We start from the raw sequence: 21,564 nt of genomic DNA, 5'->3' as shown, positions 1-21,564 counted from the left end.
CACCACTACATTTTATTTGTGCCAATGTCCATAATATAGCAATTTACTAACTGCTATTATATAAGATATATCATACATTTTTAAAAGTGTTGTTCCCTTAAATTTGGCAGTAGGTATTATTAAATGTCATTTAAATTTAGAAACTTAAGTCTTTTTATTGATTTTGTTTTCATATGTCCTAGCCCTGTGCTCTATTAAACCATTATTATCTGTGTTTTATTCAAACATTTTTTTTTTTTTTTTTTTATCTTTTTTGAGTTTGCTACCTCTATTAATACTGTCAAACAGCTCCCTCTTCTGTCGTTATGGAGACAAGACGCTTGCTAACCCACTTAGCATTAGCATTAGCGTCGCTAAAGCCGTTTCGTCCATTTTGTTTAGCTTAGCTAGCCGGCTAACGTTATGTTATTTACCGTGTAGCAGAGATGGATGACGGTGACGAGCCGGGTCTAGTCCTCTCGCACAACACTTCTTCGGGCTCCAAGTCGGGCGGGGACAAGATGTTTTCCCTGAAGAAGTGGAACGCCGTGGCTATGTGGAGCTGGGACGTTGAATGCGACACTTGTGCCATTTGTCGTGTACAAGTCATGGGTGAGTACGAGAAACTGTCTGCATTAGACAGCTAGCTTAGCGCTAGCGCCGGCTAATGCAGCTAACGTGGCTAATATTACCGTTAATACTTGGAAGTCTCGGCATAGTGGTATTGTAATGTGTTCTTTTTGGATTGCAGACGCTTGTCTTCGATGCCAGGCGGAAAATAAACAAGAGGACTGTGTTGGTAAGACAGTGTCAGCATTCATTATGATATTTATTAGCAGCGCAAACACTCTGCAGGTTAATCCAACAAGCTAGCATGGATTGCTACCCACTGAGCCAGTTAAACACAGAGGAGTTATTGTTGTTGTCATATATATATTCTTTATTTTTTTTGTATTGAGCCAATTAAAAGGCAAACATTTGATTATGATTCTTTGTTACTTTTAAATGAGCAATTTGTAATACGACTATACGATTTTAATTCGTCCTAAACGACAACGATTAAATTAACTGACAAAGCACACATATTATCACAATAACTGCAACTTTATTTAAGGGACAACAATCGAGTCATACAATTACTGGTTTCCTCTTCTCTGTACCCTGTAAATGCCCGTTCATTATCTCTCTCACTATGTTGATGATTTTGTCTTTCAGTCGTATGGGGAGAGTGCAACCACTCCTTCCACAACTGCTGCATGTCCCTGTGGGTGAAGCAGAACAATCGCTGTCCCCTGTGCCAACAGGACTGGGTGGTGCAAAGAATCGGCAAATAAGCTCCACATCCAGGTGGACTATCCGCCGACAAGTGGTGACAGAATTGACAGTGATCACTGTAACGTCCTGTGCACAGCCACCAACATCGCCAGCTCCTACTTACGATGCATGTTTCTGTAACCCTGGTATCAAAGGAGCTCGATGGACTAAAGTTAAGCTGCACATAGGGACTGCTCATTAATGTGACTGAAGGGATGGAGGGTCGTGAAGCAATGGATGAAATGACTTGCAGTATTTGTTGGCTTTACGTTATTGTCTGTCGTCATGTCAGGCACATATTGAATATGTGACTGTCTTTAAAAAAAATAAAGGTTTGTGATTAGTTGTAAAGTGAAATTTAAATACGTACTTGGTGGAAACGTGTGCTACTGTAGTTTTACGGCCAAGGTGCAGTTGGGTTTCAAACTCAAACATTTAATAGCTAATCATGAAAACCACAACACATCCAAAATTGGGAAGTATTTAAATCTGGCACTGAGTTCTTTCCAAAACAAAAACTTGTATTTTCCTGTTCTTTATAAAGTTGCTGGTTTAAATGAGACGTTTGAGACTAATTCCTTTTCAGTGAAATGTGTAATTTAGACTGTGGAATAATGAGTTACTTAACATATTGTAAAATCAGAGGTTGTGTTTTAGCTGTCATGCTGGGAGGTCAGCAGATGCGATCATCTCCTGAATATCATCCCTTGAGCTGATTGGGAGCAAACACCAGAACTTCCTAAACATGGCAATGACTAGGATTGACTCACCTTGCTGCCATAATTACTTTGGCTGCCACGCTAACCACTTTCCCTCGGGTACTTGTTATTCCTATATGGTGATGCTGGCCATGTTCCAGTTTCAAGTTTAACCTTGTTGATTGTGGTTGAATTGGAGCAATCGTTATGCACAGCCAGGATTTTGATCAACTAAACTAAAGTACATTCAATACGTGTGTCCAAATTCATAAACAATCACATGGAATATGGTTTAGTTTTATAGAATCACTACATGAGTCACGTCCAGTCGCTGACTAGACTAATTGACTTAGACATGAGCTAATGACTTTGATGGGCACTGCTTCAGCCTTCTGTCCCAGCAAAATCCACATGAATGAGAGATTGTATTGTATAAGGATTACATCATTTTTATTATCAATCTGTCATTTGTTTCACAATCTTTTGTTTCTGTGAAACCTTGAGAGACAGCGAAATATGCTTCTCACAGTTTTGACTTTAAAAATGTATTCTAATAGATTAAAATGACTTAATGTTGTGCTTCCAATTAGACTTAGTTTGTTATTATTTTAATATATATATCTGTATGGATAAACAAAGTTAGTGCAATCACATTAATACCTTTATAAATCTTATAATGTTCCAGTGTGGCCATGTGAACGAGGTGATATGATGGCCTTAATGGGAAACATGCCTTAATATGCAATGTATTTTAAACTTCGTCCCCTAAGGAGGCTTCGGGAGAACCTTGTCAAGCTGACAGGAGGACTTTCTAAAACATAATCTCTAGGTGGAAGTGGCAATAGAAGCTGCTTTAAAATCTGAAGAAATATTGTGAATATAAGGTGCATTTAATGTCAGCATCAATGTTAAATGAGTCATGATGGAGATGAGTCATGAGCCGCCCCCACCCCCACCCAACAGTAAACCATTAAACTGGCACACTTGATTGCATACTGCTCATATTAAACACACATGGCTTCTTAGTCTCATAAGTTATAATCGACCATAACTCATTAAGAACAAGATCTACAACCTTATCCCCATTACTGTACACAGGCACTTAGCTTCTAAAAATAGTCCGGTCTAAAGCCTCTTAAGTTCAAACCTCATAAGTTGCTTTCCCTGTGTGCCGTCTACAAATAAATGTGCAAAGACACTTAGCTACCCATAAATCCCTGAGGACAGTGAGGTCTCTAAAGCTCAAAGAGGCGTGGTACTGGAGCACAACGCAGGTGCTTGAGGTGCTCACTTGTGCCTGGAACCTGCAGATGGGTTAACTCTAGTGTTTTTACTAGATTAGCCGCCTGCCGGTATGCCACAGGACATGGTGGACCTGTTGGGACTGGACAACTTGGTGGCCAACACAGCCTACCTGAAGGCTCAGCAGATAGATCGCAATGAGTTCAAACAGCAGAGACTCTCCCTGACACTGCCCAAAATAAAGAACACCTCTGCTCTGCGGCAATCAGTGGGGAAGGAGTACGAGTCACTTTGTGAGCAGCAGCCCATTGGAAGGAAGTTGTTCCAGCAGTTTCTCCTGACCTCCAATCCGCAGTATGTAGCTGCTGCTGAGTTCCTGGAGGAGCTGAGCAACTGGAGCCTTGCTGAAGATGAAAACAGAGAAAAGGCTAAGCAGAGCATCCTTGCTAAGTTCTGTCAGCCTGAGTCGAAAAGTTTCCTCTCCTACCTCACTGGGGTGGATGCTGAAATGTGCAAGGCTTTATCAGACAAGAATTTTGATGAGGCAATCATGAACCAGATAAGAGTAGCCACGAGGGAGTTCCTGAAGGGAAAACCTTTCTCAGAGTACATGCAAAGTCCTTTCTTCAGCAGGTTTCTGCAGTGGAAGGAGTACGAGAAGCAGAAGGTCACTGACAAATACTTTTATGAGTTCAGGACTTTGGGAAGAGGTGGCTTTGGTGAGGTAAGTGCCAAAAGTCAACGCATCTGAATAAGAGTGAAAATCTCAGATTTCTTGATAAATATTTAAAGTTGCTCTTTGTCTGTTTTAAAAGAAGAAATATTCTTTCTTTCTTTCTTTCTTCTCACTTTCAAAAAGTGAAAAGGTGAAATTATCAGCAATTAAATGCCATCCAAATCATTTAAGGATTTTTATTCTTCAGCCTTTAACTATACCTAAAGGTATTGCTCTATACCTAAAGCAAACTATAGCTTTTTCTTCAGTCGCAAAGATTAACAAGTCACCTAATTACCTTGATCATACTCTACATGTACTGTAACAGTTGTTTATATCCTCTAAGTGTCCACTAAGGTCACTGTCCTGCAAAAGTTGTGCAGATAAAAGTAGCAGAGACATATCTTAGAATGACAGACAACAAACTAAAGGACAAACAACTCATTAGCCTCATAGCATAATTGCCCAAGTCATATTTTAACGTTTTCAAAAAACAATTTTGCAATCACATTGGTATTTTTTATTGATATTGTAACAGTGACCAAAAAATGACTTAGGCAAATATGTTATAAGGCAAACGAACTGATTGTTCATTTGATGGTAATGTTGCTGTGTCTGGCAGGTGTGCGCGGTGCAGGTGAAACACACAGGCCAGATGTACGCCTGCAAGAAGCTTGATAAGAGGCATCTGAAGAAGAAAGCCAGTGAGCAGCTGGCCCTGCTCGAGAAGCGGATCCTGGAAAAAGTCAACAGCCTCTTCATTGTGAACCTGGCCTACGCTTACGACAACAGGACCCACCTGTGCCTGGTCATGGACCTGATGACCGGAGGAGACCTCAAGTTTCATATCTATGAGTTAGGGGAGAGGGGTATCTGCATGGAGCGTGTTGTTTACTACACAGCTCAGATAACCACAGGCATCCTCCACCTGCACTCTATGGACATTGTGTATCGTGATATGAAGCCAGAGAACGTGCTGCTAGATGGTAAAGGACAGTGTCGGCTGTCGGACCTCGGACTGGCTGTGGAGCTGCCAAAGTTCGAAATGATCTGCCAGAGGGTTAGTAGTTTGACCTAGATTGACCTACACTGTCACTGTAGGACACAGTTCTGTTACAGCTAGAAAATATCTGGGTCAGTGTCCTCCTTGGCACGCATTCAGTTATAGTCTATATACTGTAGCTTATTCCTCATCCACATCAGCACTAGTTTCTCTCTTATTTACCTGTAAAAATTAAAGAGATGTGGTGTTGTTTTTCATTACAGAACAGGATAGATTGTTTCTCTTGATGGCACTTCTGTGTTCAGAGATCTTCTTTTAGGGCGCGAGATGTTTCACCTATATATTTTATCGCATTGGGCATTTTAGCATATAAACTACATTATTTGTTTTACAAGTGCTACAGCCCTTGTTGTCGATGGTCCTTCCACTGATAGGTTGGTTAAAAATGTAGTGCTGTTAGTGTACTCTCAGCCTTGAATTGATTTGGTAGCAGATGGGACTCTAGGATCTTGACATCCCTTAACAGCTCTGTCCCTTATGTTTTGTCTCCTTTTGAGTGTAATCATGGGTGGATCTGCGAAGGTTTCTTGCAAGAGTGAATCATTTTGAAGGATGTGGCAAAGTTTTATAGTAATTTCTTCAGTGTTTTTGGTTTTAGGGTTAAATGTAATGCAGTAAATGGGGTTCAGCTTAGATCTGGGGGGCTTTGTCATTTCCAAGCCTCGCTGCTTTTTAAATCTACTTTGTGTGCAGCACTAGTCCGCCTGATAGTTTCTTTCCTCTTACACACAACACAGAGCATAACCTTGTCTAACCCAAATCAATCTCATTAAAAGGTGTCTGACCTCATTCCCAGAGAAATGTATGGACGAGTGACCAGAGCCTGTTAACAATAGCTGGATCATCTTTGCTTCACTCACAGCAGATGTGGCTTCCACGTGTCTGTGAAAGGAGCAGAGGGCTCCACTCACCACCCTGATGGAGTGCCTTTAAAGCAGCATTATTTGCTGTGTGTCCTATTTTCAGGCATTTTACATTTAGCAGGAGCTGATGAAAACAGTCTAATACAGTTAAATGAAATAACTTTTGAATGCTGGATTATTTTTTTTTTCAAGAAGATATTATAGATTTCACTGAAAAAAATGTCCAAAAGCTCTGTGTATGTTTTCAAGTCAGTCGTGATATCTGTCATTTTTGTGTTGTCATCGTCTTTAGTATCTGTTAGAGTTTAAACCTCATCACCATTTAGTAATTTGCAAACTGATTGTTTCAGCTAAAATGTTGTCATTCTTTCGTTTTTGTATAATTTTTTTTGAGGCCTCCTCAAAATGTTCCAATAACATACAAGGAGAAAAACAAAGATTAGAAGAAAGTCTTGATTCAGGATTTTCAAAAGAAAAGAGTGAAACATTTAACATTTAATAATAACAATAATAATTTTCACTATCTTGTCCACAGTGTTATCCATGGTGTTTTTGGGTCGTTCCTCCAAACTTTACATTTACTTAGACTCACATTGTAAATCAAAAAGGTCAAAGGTCAGCTTTACTGTGGCACCCTGCAGAAATGAGAAAGCTTCACTTTCAAAGTAAAATAAAACATGTAAAATGTTGGCGATGGAGCTAAGATGTTGACAGCCTTCTTTCTTTCCCCCTGCATGTTAGGCTGGTACGATGGGCTACATGGCTCCTGAGCTCCTGAGACAGGAGTACTACCGCACGTCTGTGGACTGGTGGGCTCTGGGCTGCAGCATTTACGAGATGGTGGCCGCCCGTCTGCCTTTTAAAGACTTCAGGGAAAAGGTGCAGAATGACGAGGTGACCCGTCGCACGCTGGAGGACGAGTGCAAGTTTGAGCACAAACACTTTGACGCTCCCACCAGAGACATCATCAGCCGCTTTCTCAAGAGGAAGGTCGGTCACCGCTTGGGGTGCCGGTGAGAATAGAACTTTGTCACATGATGTAATTATCAAATATGGCACTTATATATCCTGGGTATTGGGAGACCCTTGTAAAATAGGCCCAGGAGTCCAAACTAGTGGTTCCTAAAACTTTCAAGGGGCTGTCAGATACATTTAAGGTGTACAATGCACAACTACTGTTAATCCCTCAAGCGGCAATTTGTTGGGGTAACAAGGTGAAGAAAAATAAAAAATAACAAAAATGACAACAGACATTGCTGCTACTGACATTTCTGTTTTGGGGTGAAGTAATAAAACTTTTCACCTCATCAGGCCTCTACAAATTATTTAAATGTAACAATCTGAAAATCACGTATGTCATATGTGATTGTCATATGAAGATATTGTATTTCAGGCAACAATATTCACAGGTTTGAGATGCTGGAAAAGGGATTTCAGATGGATTTGATAAAGTCCTTCATCCACAAAGGGTAGTTACATTTATCAGAAGAAACTAACTAACACTTTGGCAAAGTGCAATGCATTCTTATTTCCTTTCGATCACTTTCAAATCTCCTTGTAGAATAGTCTTTTGTTGAATTTTCTCATAATAGGGGACTATTCTGAGGAGTATTTTCAGCTTGAGATCTTTTAGGAAGTTCTTCCAAAGGAAATGTATTTGCTAACTTCTCATTAGATGGGTGTTAAACATACAGCCTTGGGCCAGACACAGCCCACCAGAGGGTCCAATCTGTCCTGGAGGATGAAAATTACGTGGGAGTTTTTTGCTGCTGTTCCTAATTTTTCCACTAGGGGTCACACTCTTTTACTAAGAGCTGCGGACATAACACAACACTGAGACCCAGAACTAGGCAGCAGATGGCAGCAATGTGGGAAAAAAAATGCACTTATTAAGAAATTTGAGGTTGTTGGGTGGCACAGTGGCCTGGTCGTTAGCACTGATGCCTCACAGCAAGAAGGTTCTGGGATCAATTCCATCTGGGGCCTTTCTGTGTGGAGTTTGCGCGTCCTCTTGCCCAATGACACCTGGGACTCCAGCCCCTCCTGCAACCCTCCAAAGGACGAGCGGTTACAGAAATGAATGAACGACTTAATAAAATGTTTTGTAAAAGGATAGTTCATTAACTGTAAACATTTTCACAATGTACTTGTACCTCTTTGCACTATTTATAGGTTATTCTTCTATTATGTTAGCGGTCCGACCCCCTTGAGATCAAATTGGGCTGTATGTAGCCCCTGAACTAAAATGAGTTTGACATCCCTGTCTTCAGACATACTCCCGGTGTAGAAAGATGGAAGCTAGGGGAGCTATGCTATATTTTCTAAAAGTAAAAATAAGGATGTAAGTAATATTAGGAACACGAGGGAGATGGAACTTGGATGATAACCTGTATTGTTTTTGTTCTATTCTTTATGTTATTATATTTCTGTATTTAGTTCACTGCAACTCTCTAAAGGTGCTAGGTAACGAAGCTATTGTTAAAATGTATTGTGTCAATTCAATTAACACCGTTTAACACATTGGCTAATTTAATTAATTCACCTTCTTCTCAATCAATTGTGTCTTTTGCAGTTATGACCCACGAAGCCATGTCTTTTTCAAGAGTATCAACTTCCATCGTCTGGAAGCGGGGCTATTAGAGCCCCCCTGGGTGCCAAAGCCCAACGTGGTCTACGCCAAAGACACAAACGAGTTGAGGGACATCTCCGAGGTCAAGGACGTTCAATTTGATGCCAAGGACAAGAAATTCTTCAGTGAGTTCAGCACGGGCGCAGTCTCAATCCAGTGGCAGAAGGAGATCATTGACAGTGGAGTATTTGACGAGCTGAACGACATCAGACTGAACGGAAATGACTTAAGTGGTGTGTGGAAATCCAGGATGTGCACCATTTTGTAAACATCCTATCATGTGAGAAGCATGCAGAGACTGGGTTATATAAAATACTTGAAAATGCACAAATAATCAGTCCTGTAAGTGCCTGGTTGTAATGCTAAAATAAGGCCACCTTTTGTTTTTCCTTTACCTCAGTGAGGAAGCACCATCCAGGAAGAGTGTGCACAGTATTATGCTGCCAAACATAAAGCACATTTGTCACAAAACAAAACCACAGTATTTACGCCTGGATGAGAACACATGCTGACAATGAACTGCAAGTGCTGCTTTCTACTTTGCCCTTTATTCCTGGTGAGACAGCAGATCCCAGAGCATTCATAGTTTCCATTACATCACTCAGCCATCTTGGCAGGCAGTTGTTTACATGTGTTTGTAAACAAGCTGTATAATGGCTGTGTGTGTGGGTGTGTGTGTGTGTGTGTGTGTGTGTGTCAGTGACCAGCAGCTCTACTATTATTATCATCGGTATTTGCAGCAGTGTTTCCTATAATGACTGAAGTGTCACACCAAATGCCATGGAGGCCTTTTTGCTCTTGTGAGGGGACTATCTCACGCAGCCTCGTGTGAAGCGTCTCAGTGGCACACGTTCCCCACTAAGTGCCGCCAGACACCCACCGTGGAGTGTGCTCAAACCTCCCGCAGCACTCCTCATCATCCCCATTATCCTGACTGTGCTGCTCCGGTATTTACAAGCACTGGATGACTCGTTCGCTCCTTTTTAACAAGGGATGCAGGGAGACAAACTGTTGTACACATATAGTCTTTTCCTCCGGAAAATAACATGCTAACATAGATTTAGTTTGGCACTGCCAATCCCCTTTATAACCCCCCAAATCACCCTTTGTTTACAAGCTTATTTAGTGCACAGCAACAACAACAAAAGAAACAACAGACTGTTTATATAGCTTTCACACATCATGGATCACAGTTTTTCTATTGCTCATAAGTCTATGTCCTCTTGTTCTCAAGCAGGGTTAGGGTACCCTGATTACAGATGCTACTGTGGCTTCTGCAAGAGATGTTTTTTAAAATTTTTGCCTATATTTGGTAGCAATCAGAGAGATTAAATAAAAGAGAGAGGAGGTCTGACATCAACACAGGGATCAGGCCAGACTCAAACCAGGGATTACATATTTTCTGCTTGACATGTTTAAGCTACCGAGATGCTCCAGGTGTCTTATTTCTGATTCAAATGACCACGAGAAGACACGCTCTTAAAAGAGCTGCCCGAAGTGTGCCAATGATCTTTCTTTTTAAATCGCGTAAGTGTGCTTACATACAGATTACTTAATATTTTCTTTTTGCATTCATTTGTAAGGATCTTGTCCATTGTTTCTGTGATGCCTTCTTGGGATGTTTTTCACAAATTCAGTGAAAATAAAAGCTCAATGCAGTCCTCTGCACTGTTGATGATTTGCGGAAACACACAAGTCTTCACAGCGATGACATTTGAAGTTAGAGGTTAACACTTTCTGTGTGCAGTTATTTTGATTGTCCTCTTGTTGCTCATCTCAAGGCACATATATCATCTGTCATCATCCCTCCAAAGAGCCAGAGTCAGGCTGAAAAAGAGGAAGCTGCTTGCATCTTCAAAACATAACCATAGTACACTCGTGATTACAACATCACCTCAATATTTGATTGAGAGCTTTCATCCGTCATTCATGGAGTGTAACACTCGTGTTTGGGTAATGAGGGACGCATAAACATGTGCTGTGCTAATTCCTGCGAGGGGGCAACCTTGCAGGGCCGAGAAGTGGTTCCATTCACGCTTGACTGTCATGAGATTAGAGGGTGGTTCAGATGGAAATCCAAGACGCAACCTGATCATCGTCGGCCGCGAAGGCAGAGTGGGGAGTCCACCCTGGAAGACGTGACGACAAGACAAACTCGGCAGAAGGTCTCCAGGAACATGTTTTTACCAGGCGCGTACAAGCTGCTGCCAGGGTTTAGTTCCCCATGGCCTGTAATCCTGCAGTATGAACAACTCTGTAACACACACATGCACACTGCTCGCATTATAACGCATCTGCACTCATGCATGCAGATAGACTCATGTATGTGCATTTATGCATTGTCACATGATTGTGTTAACACTGATTGTGCAGGAAAAGATGCACACAAACCACACAGAACACCTTCTCTCTCTCACACACACACACACACACACACACACACAATCTTATTACCTCTGTGGAAGCATGCGTGGGGTTTTAGAGATCAAAGCAGGACAGGGTGTAATTTGGTATCTGCGTTTGTTACATGCCCATGCTCTGGATTCACATCAAAGGCATGTGCCACACTTCAGTTCTGCCCTGGCATCTTCAGGATGGTATCACAGTGATATTACCGCTTTTCCCTCTTTGGCTGTGAACAGGGTCCGCATGAGTGTGTATGTGTGTTTCAACAGTCATAAACAAGTAAATTACATTAAGTGGAGTCTATATGTGCACTTGTGTGTGTCTGTATTTAGTATAGGTGAGAAAATAGTTGAGACAGAGAGGCCATTGTCTGCTGAGGGAAAGTGAGCGCCAGCCATGTGGGAGAGAATGAAGTAGGAAGGAAGGTTGTTGCTCGCTGTCTCATACTCAAGGCTAAAGTGAGGGCTTTATTTTTAAGGTTTAACGTCTATTTTTACAAGGGCTGAATTATTTTCTCTTGAAATTGTTCATGCCATTTCATTAAAACAAATTGAGCAAAACCTCTGAACCTATAGAGCCTCATTGTACAGAGCTACCAGGGTGACCACACAACGAATGTTTCATTTTTGGTCTGCGTTCAGTTTTCTAAGCTTCATTGCTGGAATTCTTAACATTTCCACAAATAAGTGAATTCCTGCACGGCGGTCCAACAGAAACACAACGTGTGTGTGCATGATGTTCTTCCCCACTGAGGCCCAATGGGTAGTTTCCATGGCGCTCAGACCTCAGACCCCAGACCCCCCTCCTCCACTGCCAGGGGCTGGACAACGTCATGGACAGATCCCAGTCACACACAGACACACACACACACACACACAGTAGTAAACAGTCTCGCACTCATGACCCTCGTCATATCTCTGCAACATCTTAAGTCCCTTTACAGCAAAAATCATCTGTCTGTGTCATTTAATCTGCCAGCTGGTCCAAACAATAGCACTACATTTTCCAAACTCATGCCTTGCACCATGACAGCATGACATGAGACTTATATGTTTGCACAGACTGATTGCAGTGGAAATTATATTACATTATATATATATATATATATATATATATATATATATATATATATATATGTTAAGATATTACTGTCACTTGGCTGAAGAAAATGGAATTTAAAAGCTCACTAGGAGATGAAAATTCCCTAAGTTTGATTTCTTTGCAGCAAATTTTGCAGAGACTTAACAGCTAACCCTGGGGCCCTTCGGTCTCAGAAGCTGAAGGTTTCCTCCATATCAGTGCGATGTATAGAAAATTGATTTATTGCAGGATTGTGTCACAGTTGGAGGTCAGTATGGGCCCAACTGTCTATTTTGGTCTCTGTTTCAGCCGTATACTATAGTATAGTTTTACTAAACTCTCTCACCTGTTTATAAAGTGCTTTCAGCTGCTTCAACCATTTACCCTTCGCTTTTCGCCGGGGCAGCACCAAACTTTTTATACTATTATTATCCTTCTTCTTGACTTTCACGGTCCACCCATTTCTACGATCGGCGCTCAGCCACATCTCTCCTGTCACCTGTCACGAGGAATAAAGTTCTCTCGCATAAGTAGAAAATCCCAAGGAAACAGCTTTAAGTTCAAAAAGTTATAGCATCCTGAAACCGGAGTTGGCCCGAGTGTAAGGCTTTCTGAAGTCCCTCGCTCCTCCGTTACAAAGTGATTGAAGATCAGCACATCAAACGAAGGGAGAGGGATATAATGATACGGAATACTGCATCAGGAAAGCACTTTACAACTTCTCATATTGAACAGTGAGGGGAAAAAAACAGTTGTGGTGCATGTGTTAATGTACTTTAATTAGAGCACACCATGCTGCCTCTGAGGTCACTGACCGAGCAGGTTTTGGCATCTCTGTGTGCACAGCTCCGCCTGCTTGTGTGTGAATAAGAGAAGCGGGTACAAAACCGATCGATTCCACAGCGTTGATGGCAGCGACACAAAAACAGAAATCTAATCTGTGAGGTGGTATTAGTTTCTGAGAGTGTGTATCCAGTTTGATTTAATTAGCTGGTACTTATTGCATTCTTTGTTAGCAGTGTAATATGACTGACATTTGGCGCGGCAGGCAGTCTGGACTCAGTCCAAATCCATCTCTGCTGTTGTGTGTATGTGTGTGTGTTCCCCAACTCTGTAACCTACATCTTCCAGTATGTCAAGTATCATCGTGTGGGTATCACTAAATTCCCTCCCCTGCATTCATCTCTGGACATCTGGGGTGTGTTGATGCTGCTAATGGACACAATTTGGTATCTGTTAAGTGCATGATCTGTGGTTTCTAATGAAACACTACGTCTGTATATATAAAGTACAGAGTTGAGACTGAAACAAGACAGCTCAGCTACTCCTCATACTATGACCAAACTGTGTGGAATGTCCTCACAGGTACTCCTCATACAGTGATTCATTTGGTCCATGTATGCGAACAGGAAGAGGAGGAAGACATATATTGCGATTTCTGGCAAAAGGTTGAGACTCATAAAATAATGCACCCTGTCCCATTTCCAGTTATTAACTATGGAGATGTCAAATGTCCAGGCAAAATCTGTAGAGTGTCTTCTTTGGTGAAAGGTGCTAGGCATCCTGGCAGCGTTCATATGAATTCTGGCGTCATAAAGAAGAAAAAAAGATTAGGTAATAATCTCAGGTTATCTAAGGTCAGTTAGACAGACCATTGGTTAGTTGCCTCGGTTGAAGAAGTTACATATCCAGACATTGTTCTTTCATTTCAAGAAGTTAAAAACATACTTCAGGAAGTGGTCAGACCTCTTCATAATCTGTACATTTATTCTTAAATGGATCAAACTGGCACATGGCTTTGTGATTTATTTTTTTATTTTTTATTTTTTGGTCACCTGATTCCTTTATGTGGATGTGATATTTTTTATTAAATCTTTGAATTTATGGAATATTGATGTATATGTTGTCCCCTATGTGATCATACTGGGTGTTGGTTTTGTATAAAATATGATACAGGACACTTTAGTTAATCAATCAATTGACTAAAATAGTCTCTTATGAGTTCTGAAGAAGGCAAATTGCTGCTGAAAAATAAGTTAGTATTCATCTTCTGTAACCGCTTGTCCTGTGAATGGTCGCGGGGGGCCTGGAGCCTATCCCAGCTGTCATCAGGCGAGAGGCGGGGTACACCCTGGACAGGTCACCAGTCTATCACAGGGCTAACACAGAGAGACAGACAACCATTCACACTCACATACTTACAGCCAACTTAGAATGAGCCAACCAGTGAACCTAACCAGCATGTCTTCGGACAGTGGGAGGAAGCTGGAGTACCCGGAGAGAATCCACGCAGACACAGGGAGAACATGCAAACTCCACACAGAAAGGCCCAGTTGGCCTGAAATTCTACAGTGCTTCTGCCATCTTTTGTTTTTAACCTGAAGTATGTTAAGACGTTTTAAGAAGGTATAGAGTACTCCTCATGAGGTTTGGCTGTTTCTTGTTGAGATTGAGTGGAGAGGAGAGTCGTCAGCACATACCTACAAACTAGAGGGTGAGGCTGTGTTTACATGGACACTAGTGTTCCAAAAAAACCCAAATCAGAATAATAATAATCCATAAAATGACTTTGTGTAACCTCCTCAGTCAGAACAGACTGACCCGATGAGTTTCCAAGCATTATTGAGAGGGATGGTGTAAACCTTTGTTAATCTGTTAAATGGGAAATGTTGAAGCCATGTAAACACTTGATCCTATTGTTTCTCTCTAGGTGGAATAAATTGTTTATTTCTGCACATGTTTGCCCCAAGTGTTTGAAAAGACGGACCGCGCTGAGTTCAATGTGTACAGCGCCGCTGAAAACATGGTTCCATCTTGGTCTTTTTCTTTTTCCACTGAGTGAATTCATTGTTGCCAATTAAATCGTAAAAACAAAACAAAACAAAACAAAAAAAACCCGACTTCCTCCTTTTCTGTTATATTTGCACCAGATTTGATGCTCTACAGCAGGTAGAATCAGTTTTTATTCTGATAGATGTTTTGGAGCATGTAAACACACACACATACTGATCTTTATAGAATGATTATTTTTAGCATCACTGTAAAATGTTACGTTGGAACCTCTAATGAAGACAGAAGGTTAAAGAAATATAGTCAGTGTAAATGTAGTCAATGTTGGGGATCAATATACTGTGTGAAATGTATTTACAGTCTTGTGATAGTAGCTCAGTGCTACAGTGACGTTAAACAGCTGTGAAAGGTTTTGTGCTCTTAGATCCATTTTTGTTTTTTTAAACATAGTATCAGGTGAGACCAAAATCAGTCCCATCTCAGAGAATTTGACCTCACACTTACAGAGAGCAGCTCTTTGGGGGCAAAAATAATTCATTTATTGCCTAAAGGGGGAAAACTGCAAAAAATGTGAAAATAAAATGTAAAATTGCTGTGTCACTACAAGAGTATGTACTGTGGTCCAATGAAAAGTATCTAAAACTGATTATTTTGTATCCGAATAAGCACAAAACTCCGTGTGCCTGTGAGAAAAAGATTGATAATGCTGGTTCCCACATGAAAACATAGTTATGAACCCACTGTGGACACTGAGGTACTTCATCTTGTTTTGACAGATAGGCTAATTTAGGGAGCACTACTTTAGGCTCTTTCTTGTCGCAGGCCGTCTCTTGGCATTTAAAATCAAACCGAGCTCAAGTTGCCAGTCCAGTAACGCAGCCATAACTGTTGAGAATGCTTTCAGTGGTAACACGCCTCAAATCTAAAAACTCCTCACTGTAACCTTATCTCTCTTATTTTTATCTTTAGTCAATGACGTTTGGTACTCGCATGTACTGTGGATTAAAGGGCTGGCCTTTATCTCGTGATGATCAGGGGGACGTGGTCCTGTGGGCTCCCACGTACAAATGCACACACAAATATGCCAGCATATATATGCACACACTCCCCGCAGATGTTTCTTGACATGGTCTGCTGTGACTCCAGCACAGTTGTTTATCCGTGCATGCACGGTTAACTCTGCATGGCCTGCACAACAGAACTCTTCTGCACTTTTCCACTGGAGCTATTTTCCACTCACACAGTCTAATGTGAACCACCTCAGAAATATCCTTTGGTACTCATAAAATGGCTACGACCACTGTTTTTTCTTGGTAGCTTTGAATTGAAATTATCATTGTAATATTAGTAAAATAAACCTGAAAAAAACACCAACAGCTGAAAGAAATATTCAGTTTTAATGCTACTGTGCTTGCAAACAAACACATATGTCTACAGTTGCATTATCAGGTGTGCTGTGGTGGGTGGGTTACATGTGGCATCCAAATGAGCGTGCTGCGATATTGCTGAGGGTGCTAATGAAGCTTGGTGGAATTTAAGTCAGGAAAAGAGCATGTAGTAAAAGATGTTCTTCATATCTGTCAAATTAACAGGGGGTTGTCTGTGAAGATTCTCGGTTATCCAAAGTGTCTAAAACAAAACTAAAATAAAGGCACCTGCATAACTTCCAGGCATATTTTATTTAGCTTAAACTCCAAATAAAGGGGACGTTATAATAGCTATAGTAGCTCAAATAAACACGTTTTGTTACTTTTTTATTTATTTTTTTATTTTTTTGTCAGGCCATGTCAGGCCATGTCTAACCTGATGAGAGCAAAAAATAAATAAAAAGCTCTGTTGCAAGCTGTATACAACAAGCTCCTCAGAAAATCAACTCACTCATCCAAGAAGCCACGTTGACGTGCGATAAAACATCTTCAAGAAAACTCAAACGAGTCCAGTCGCCTTCGTTTGAGCTTTGTTTTAGAATCCTTCATCCTAATTAGACCACTACGCGGTTGGATGCTGCTGTGATGTAAATGACCTGATTTCATAACAAAAATCTGTTTTAACAAGAAGCAAGCAGGGCCAGAAAAGTTAACAAAGAGAGTCAGAGTGTGATCAGGCCTGCAAACACCACATGTGGCTCAACTCGAGGCACGTAGGTCATTTATCTAATCATTTTGCTCAATTTAAAGGGAAAGTACAGTTTGTTTTTTTGGTTAGCTTAAGTAATTGGAAGCACAGAACTTCATCCAAGCTGTAAACAAACCCCTGGTTTGACGCATTTATTTGTACAAGTCAGACAGTAAAATGAATGCCCGAACTGTCCGTTTGAAAATGTCAGAAAGTCTTTGCTTTGACTTTGGCATTCTCACACTTCCCATTGCTTTGAACTGAGGGATTATTAGCAAACTTACAGGTGCGCTCTGTTTCAGTTTCCACATTAGTGGAGCTGACAAAAATAAAAAGTGGCATAAAATGAGCATCCATTAAACTTCTATGCTTATTTTGAATCACATGAAAGCTGAAATTTCTGTGGATTATTACAATGGTCTAAGGACTATGGTCCTTAAAACGACAGTGAGACAAAGACCTCCACACTAATTTAATTTGCTTTAAAAATCATATCACTTTCAACTGCTCTCCTCACGTTTCTCTCCTAATCTCTGCTGCTTGGTATTCTGCAGTCACTCCTGTAGGTGAGATTTTTTTTCAGACAGCTGCTGTGGGTCACATGCTCTGCTTGATTGTTAACACATAATAAGCAGGACCACTCTTGTAAACATCAAAGACCCTCCTTTATTCATTCAGTGTGATGTCCCCTCTGCTGCTGCTTTGAACACATAAAGTATACCGTTAGTATGGCTGGTGAGAAGGGATGGAGCATTTCTTGGAAGATGTGTGAATATTGCACATGTTGCAAATGCAGTACGCGCTTATGCAGCCACACACACACACACACACACACACACACACACATATACGGCCAAGGCACTGGCATGTCTGAAAAGAACCCTTTGATGGTGTGGCCCTCGCTCCTCATTTGCCGTTTGAGTTGGCATTGGCAGAGTTCTCCCGTGGTCCCCTGGCCCCTGCACACACACACACACAGCCATGAAAGCTTTGTGGAGCCTGCAGGGAGTCAAACTGCTCTCACCTGTTGTCTCTGGCAGCCTAAGAGGAGACGATTAGCGCCCAGCACTGACAATATGCTCTTTGTCCCGCTCTTACTCTCACTCTCCCTCTCTGCCATCTCATACTTGCAGTCTGTCGCTTCTGCCGCTGCTCATTTCTCTCTCTGCCCGGCCTTCTGTCTTCCTCTGTTCCTCCCTCTCAGTAACTCTTTGTCTACGTCTCCATCTAGCTCGCGTACTATTTCTGTCTCCCTCCCTCATTCTCCTGCTCTCGGTGTCTCTATCCATCTCTAATGCCCCTGTGACCATGAGAGCAGCGTGTGGAAAACAGTTGAGCACTTTATCACAGATCATCGCTGTAATCCCCTGCAAATACGCTTCGTGAGGGCGCTGCACACATGTGCTGCGGAGGTCTCATCACAGGACCAGTGACGATTCCTGCTGACAGATTAAACTCGTTTCGCTTTTGCACTGATATCAAGACCTGGAGGTTAAATGTTTCAGACATTATGGATGCACAGTGTAAGAAATACACATGTTCCGCTTTGAATGCATTAGCATGCATTAGTGAGGCCCAGCCACCCATACTGGCATCTGTTTGTAAGAGGCTGTGTCCCTCACACCAGCAAGGGCACACAAGCTGCAAACAGCCCGTGAGTGACATTTCCACTGGCTGGGTCACAGATGTACAAAGTGGCCCTTGTGACCAAGAGGCGAAGACCTCTGTGAGTCGAGCTGGTGTTCCATGGGACATTAAAAACATAGTGGACTAAGATGAGTGGGTGGGTCCGGTGCAGATACAGATAGAGGCATGTCTGTCAGCTCAGTGTCAGCTGTTCTTAAATGCTCTGTGAATGCAAACTCCACTCCAAAGTGCAGTAAAGATCAAATATAAAATCTGATTTAGTTTGGTAATGTATTTTTTTATATACGCAATGTGATTTTTCATATGTGAAAAATCAAGATTGATTGACTTAAGGACAACAACAAGGCTACCCTAACAATTAGCATTTAACTGTATTCAGAGCTCAAATCAGTGCTTATGTTAGAGTTATCACAACCCAAAAGCAGGACACAGATCCAAATGTCTCTGTGGTGAAAAGTAATATTTATTTTAAACTTTGAGATGTTTGGTTGTGGCAGGCAAGCTGATGTGAACGCAGGTAGAAAGCAGGCTAAACTGGCTGGCCGTAAGCAGGTGGAGTGATGCTGAGCTTGGCTGGAGATCTGGTAGTTTAGCATTGACAAGTAATGATCCTGCAGGATAGAGAGGTACAGGTTACAAAAGGTCAAGCATGAAGACAAGGACAAAAAAAATCTCATTCTTAGACACCTGGGATCAGTGAGTTATGGTACAGATAGAAACAATGAGCTGGCAAGGAGTGTACGATAGACCAGGCTGGTTATATTGCAAGGCTTGATAGCTGGAGGCTTCAGGTGTGGAGGCTGGTTGCAGAGTTGCAGAGATGGTTGGATTGCCAAGAGACAAGACATATGAGGGAGGGAAAACCCCAGAAACATAAGGAATAGGGAAGTGAAGATGCCAAAACCACAACAGGAGTACTGTTGGTGTCTATGTCCTAAAATGATATTACCATATGAAATTGATGAAAAACTCACAACCAAGAAAAACCCCAAAGAGAACCACTTACGACAATAAAACCATCAGTGGATCCATTTGAGGTGACCTGTATGTGGTACACAACATGTAGTTTCAGTTTCAGTCCAAAGCATCTGTCATGTACAACCTCCCCAACGAGAGACACATAAGTAGCGCATCAGAAGCTCGAGCACCAATGAATTTTTGGGGAATTTAAATAGGAAAAAAACAGAAAATAAACATCATTTGCACTAGCTGCGTGAAAATTAAGGGGAATAGCTGGAAAACTAAAACATGTTGAACTGGCAGAGTCAATTGAAATTTAAGCTCTGAAAGCAGTTGATGTATAGGTGTCATTTGATCTGCAGCATTGCTTCATGGTGAAAATGTATTAGTGACAGTTCATGTGTACGAGCTGAAATACGATGACGGTCAAAAGGTCGGAAGCCGTGTCTGACATTTAAAGTGGCAATGACTAGCACTTACCACTGTTGTATCAAAAACATGTCTGTAATATAAGACAAGGGTCATTTTTAGAAATTTTGGACAGCAGATTAGTCGGAAACATTTGAAGGATTAATGGAACAGGAGCAGCCACAGTCAGCTGTTAGATGAAGAGCTGCATACCTCCAACTTCTCATTGAGATTATCACCTCCATTCACTGTACCATGTTTGCAGACTCATGCCATGGGAGGCATAGGATCAGACCATAGCTGTTTGCATATTGCTGGAGTTTCTGGTCTTTGCCATCAGAAACTACAGGTTGCTAAATAAATGAGGACCGAAATCTGTGAGATTACCCCTTTAAAGGGAACACTTGAGACACAACACTCTTACAGAATGAGTGGAGACAAACAGAAGTGACAAAAGTAAACAAAAATAGAAAGTTCTAAGGCCACTCAAAAGGTTTTTGTCCTTTAAGATATTTATTTAATCTTCTAACTCTAGCTCTTCCACTTTCCCTTTTTATTGACGAATACAGGCTTACAGAGTTAATAACTGGCATTACATAATGACCACCTTCCTAATATTGTGTGCCTCCAAAACAGTTGTGACTCATCAGAATGGACATGGACCTTCTGTCCTGTGGTGTCTGGCAACAGAATTTTGTTAGTGGGGGCCTTTGGGACCTATGGGTTGAGGGGAGGGGCCTCTGTGGATCATCCCACAAATACTTGATCAGTTTGGGATCTAGTGCATCCTGCTGGGGATGTCTGCTGCCATCAAGGAGTGTCATTGCTATGGGGCGGGGGTGCCTGGTCTGGTCTAGTTGGGTTGTGCATGTCTAAGTAACATCCATATGAACGCCAGGTCCAAAAGTGTCCCAGCAGAACGTTGAATTAATGTTGTTGCTGAGCTGTAAAAAAATAAAATAAATAAATAAATAAATAAATCTGCATTAACATCTGTATCTTTACTCAAGTGATTTAAATTTCCTATATTTCCTTTGCTTTACAGCCCCACAGTACTATCTTGTGTTAGCCTTCTGCTTTAGATCTTGCTCCACATGGAAAATCCTCTATCAAAAACTACTATTACAATATAAAGCTCCATAGATTATTCAGTAAATATTAACTGTAATAAAAAATTACTGACAAACACAAGTTAATCTGCTATCTGAGTGTCTGTGTTTTTCAGTAACACCCAGAGGGAAGTCAGAGTTGGTTGTTCATGTGTGTTAGCATAAATCTCTTATCACACCTGCTGAAAATGTGTTTCCGTTCACCTGACAGTGTGCAAACACGCACTGCATGTACAATGTACACACAACTGAACAATGACTTCACTGTGACTGGGAAGTGCAAGGTAAACCATCTTTGAGCAGATACTGTGAAGTGATTCACAGAGAAATTTAAAAGACATTTATAAGATTAAAATGAAAATGAAAAGCTAAATGTATCTGATATATAAATGCAGCTTTAGTCAACAGAAACACTCACTCAGCTCTTGTTTCTGTTGGCAACTTCAAGCCTGCAGCATAGAGACTTGGTTTAAATTGGCACAGAAGAGTTGGAGTACAAACACTACCTGTCAGTTCCTGGAGGCTCGTATCGTCCTGCTGCGATGC

General features: G+C 41.3%; 2 protein-coding genes across 2 annotated transcripts; both read left to right on the top strand.

Annotated features, from left to right (window-relative positions):
- Window positions 1-374: 374 nt before the first annotated feature.
- On the top strand, window positions 375-1,855 carry rnf7 (ring finger protein 7). The gene is made up of 3 exons (XM_084559623.1): window positions 375-591; window positions 731-778; window positions 1,195-1,855. The coding sequence occupies exons 1-3, from the start codon at window positions 426-428 to the stop codon at window positions 1,311-1,313; spliced, it is 333 nt and encodes a 110-aa protein (XP_084415749.1). The 5' UTR covers window positions 375-425; the 3' UTR covers window positions 1,314-1,855.
- A 1,490-nt stretch (window positions 1,856-3,345) lies between these two features.
- Window positions 3,346-9,154, top strand: LOC311498774 (rhodopsin kinase grk7-b-like; the record flags this gene model as incomplete). The annotated part of the gene is made up of 4 exons (XM_084559504.1): window positions 3,346-3,957; window positions 4,571-5,008; window positions 6,616-6,887; window positions 8,447-9,154. The coding sequence occupies 4 exons, from the start codon at window positions 3,346-3,348 to the stop codon at window positions 8,769-8,771; spliced, it is 1,647 nt and encodes a 548-aa protein (XP_084415630.1). The 3' UTR covers window positions 8,772-9,154.
- Window positions 9,155-21,564: the final 12,410 nt, after the last annotated feature.

This window comes from Chelon labrosus (assembly GCF_963514085.1).
Source record: "Chelon labrosus genome assembly, chromosome: 13".
NCBI classification, from domain to species: Eukaryota; Metazoa; Chordata; class Actinopteri; order Mugiliformes; family Mugilidae; genus Chelon; species Chelon labrosus.
This window is presented reverse-complemented; position numbering and strand designations above follow the sequence as displayed.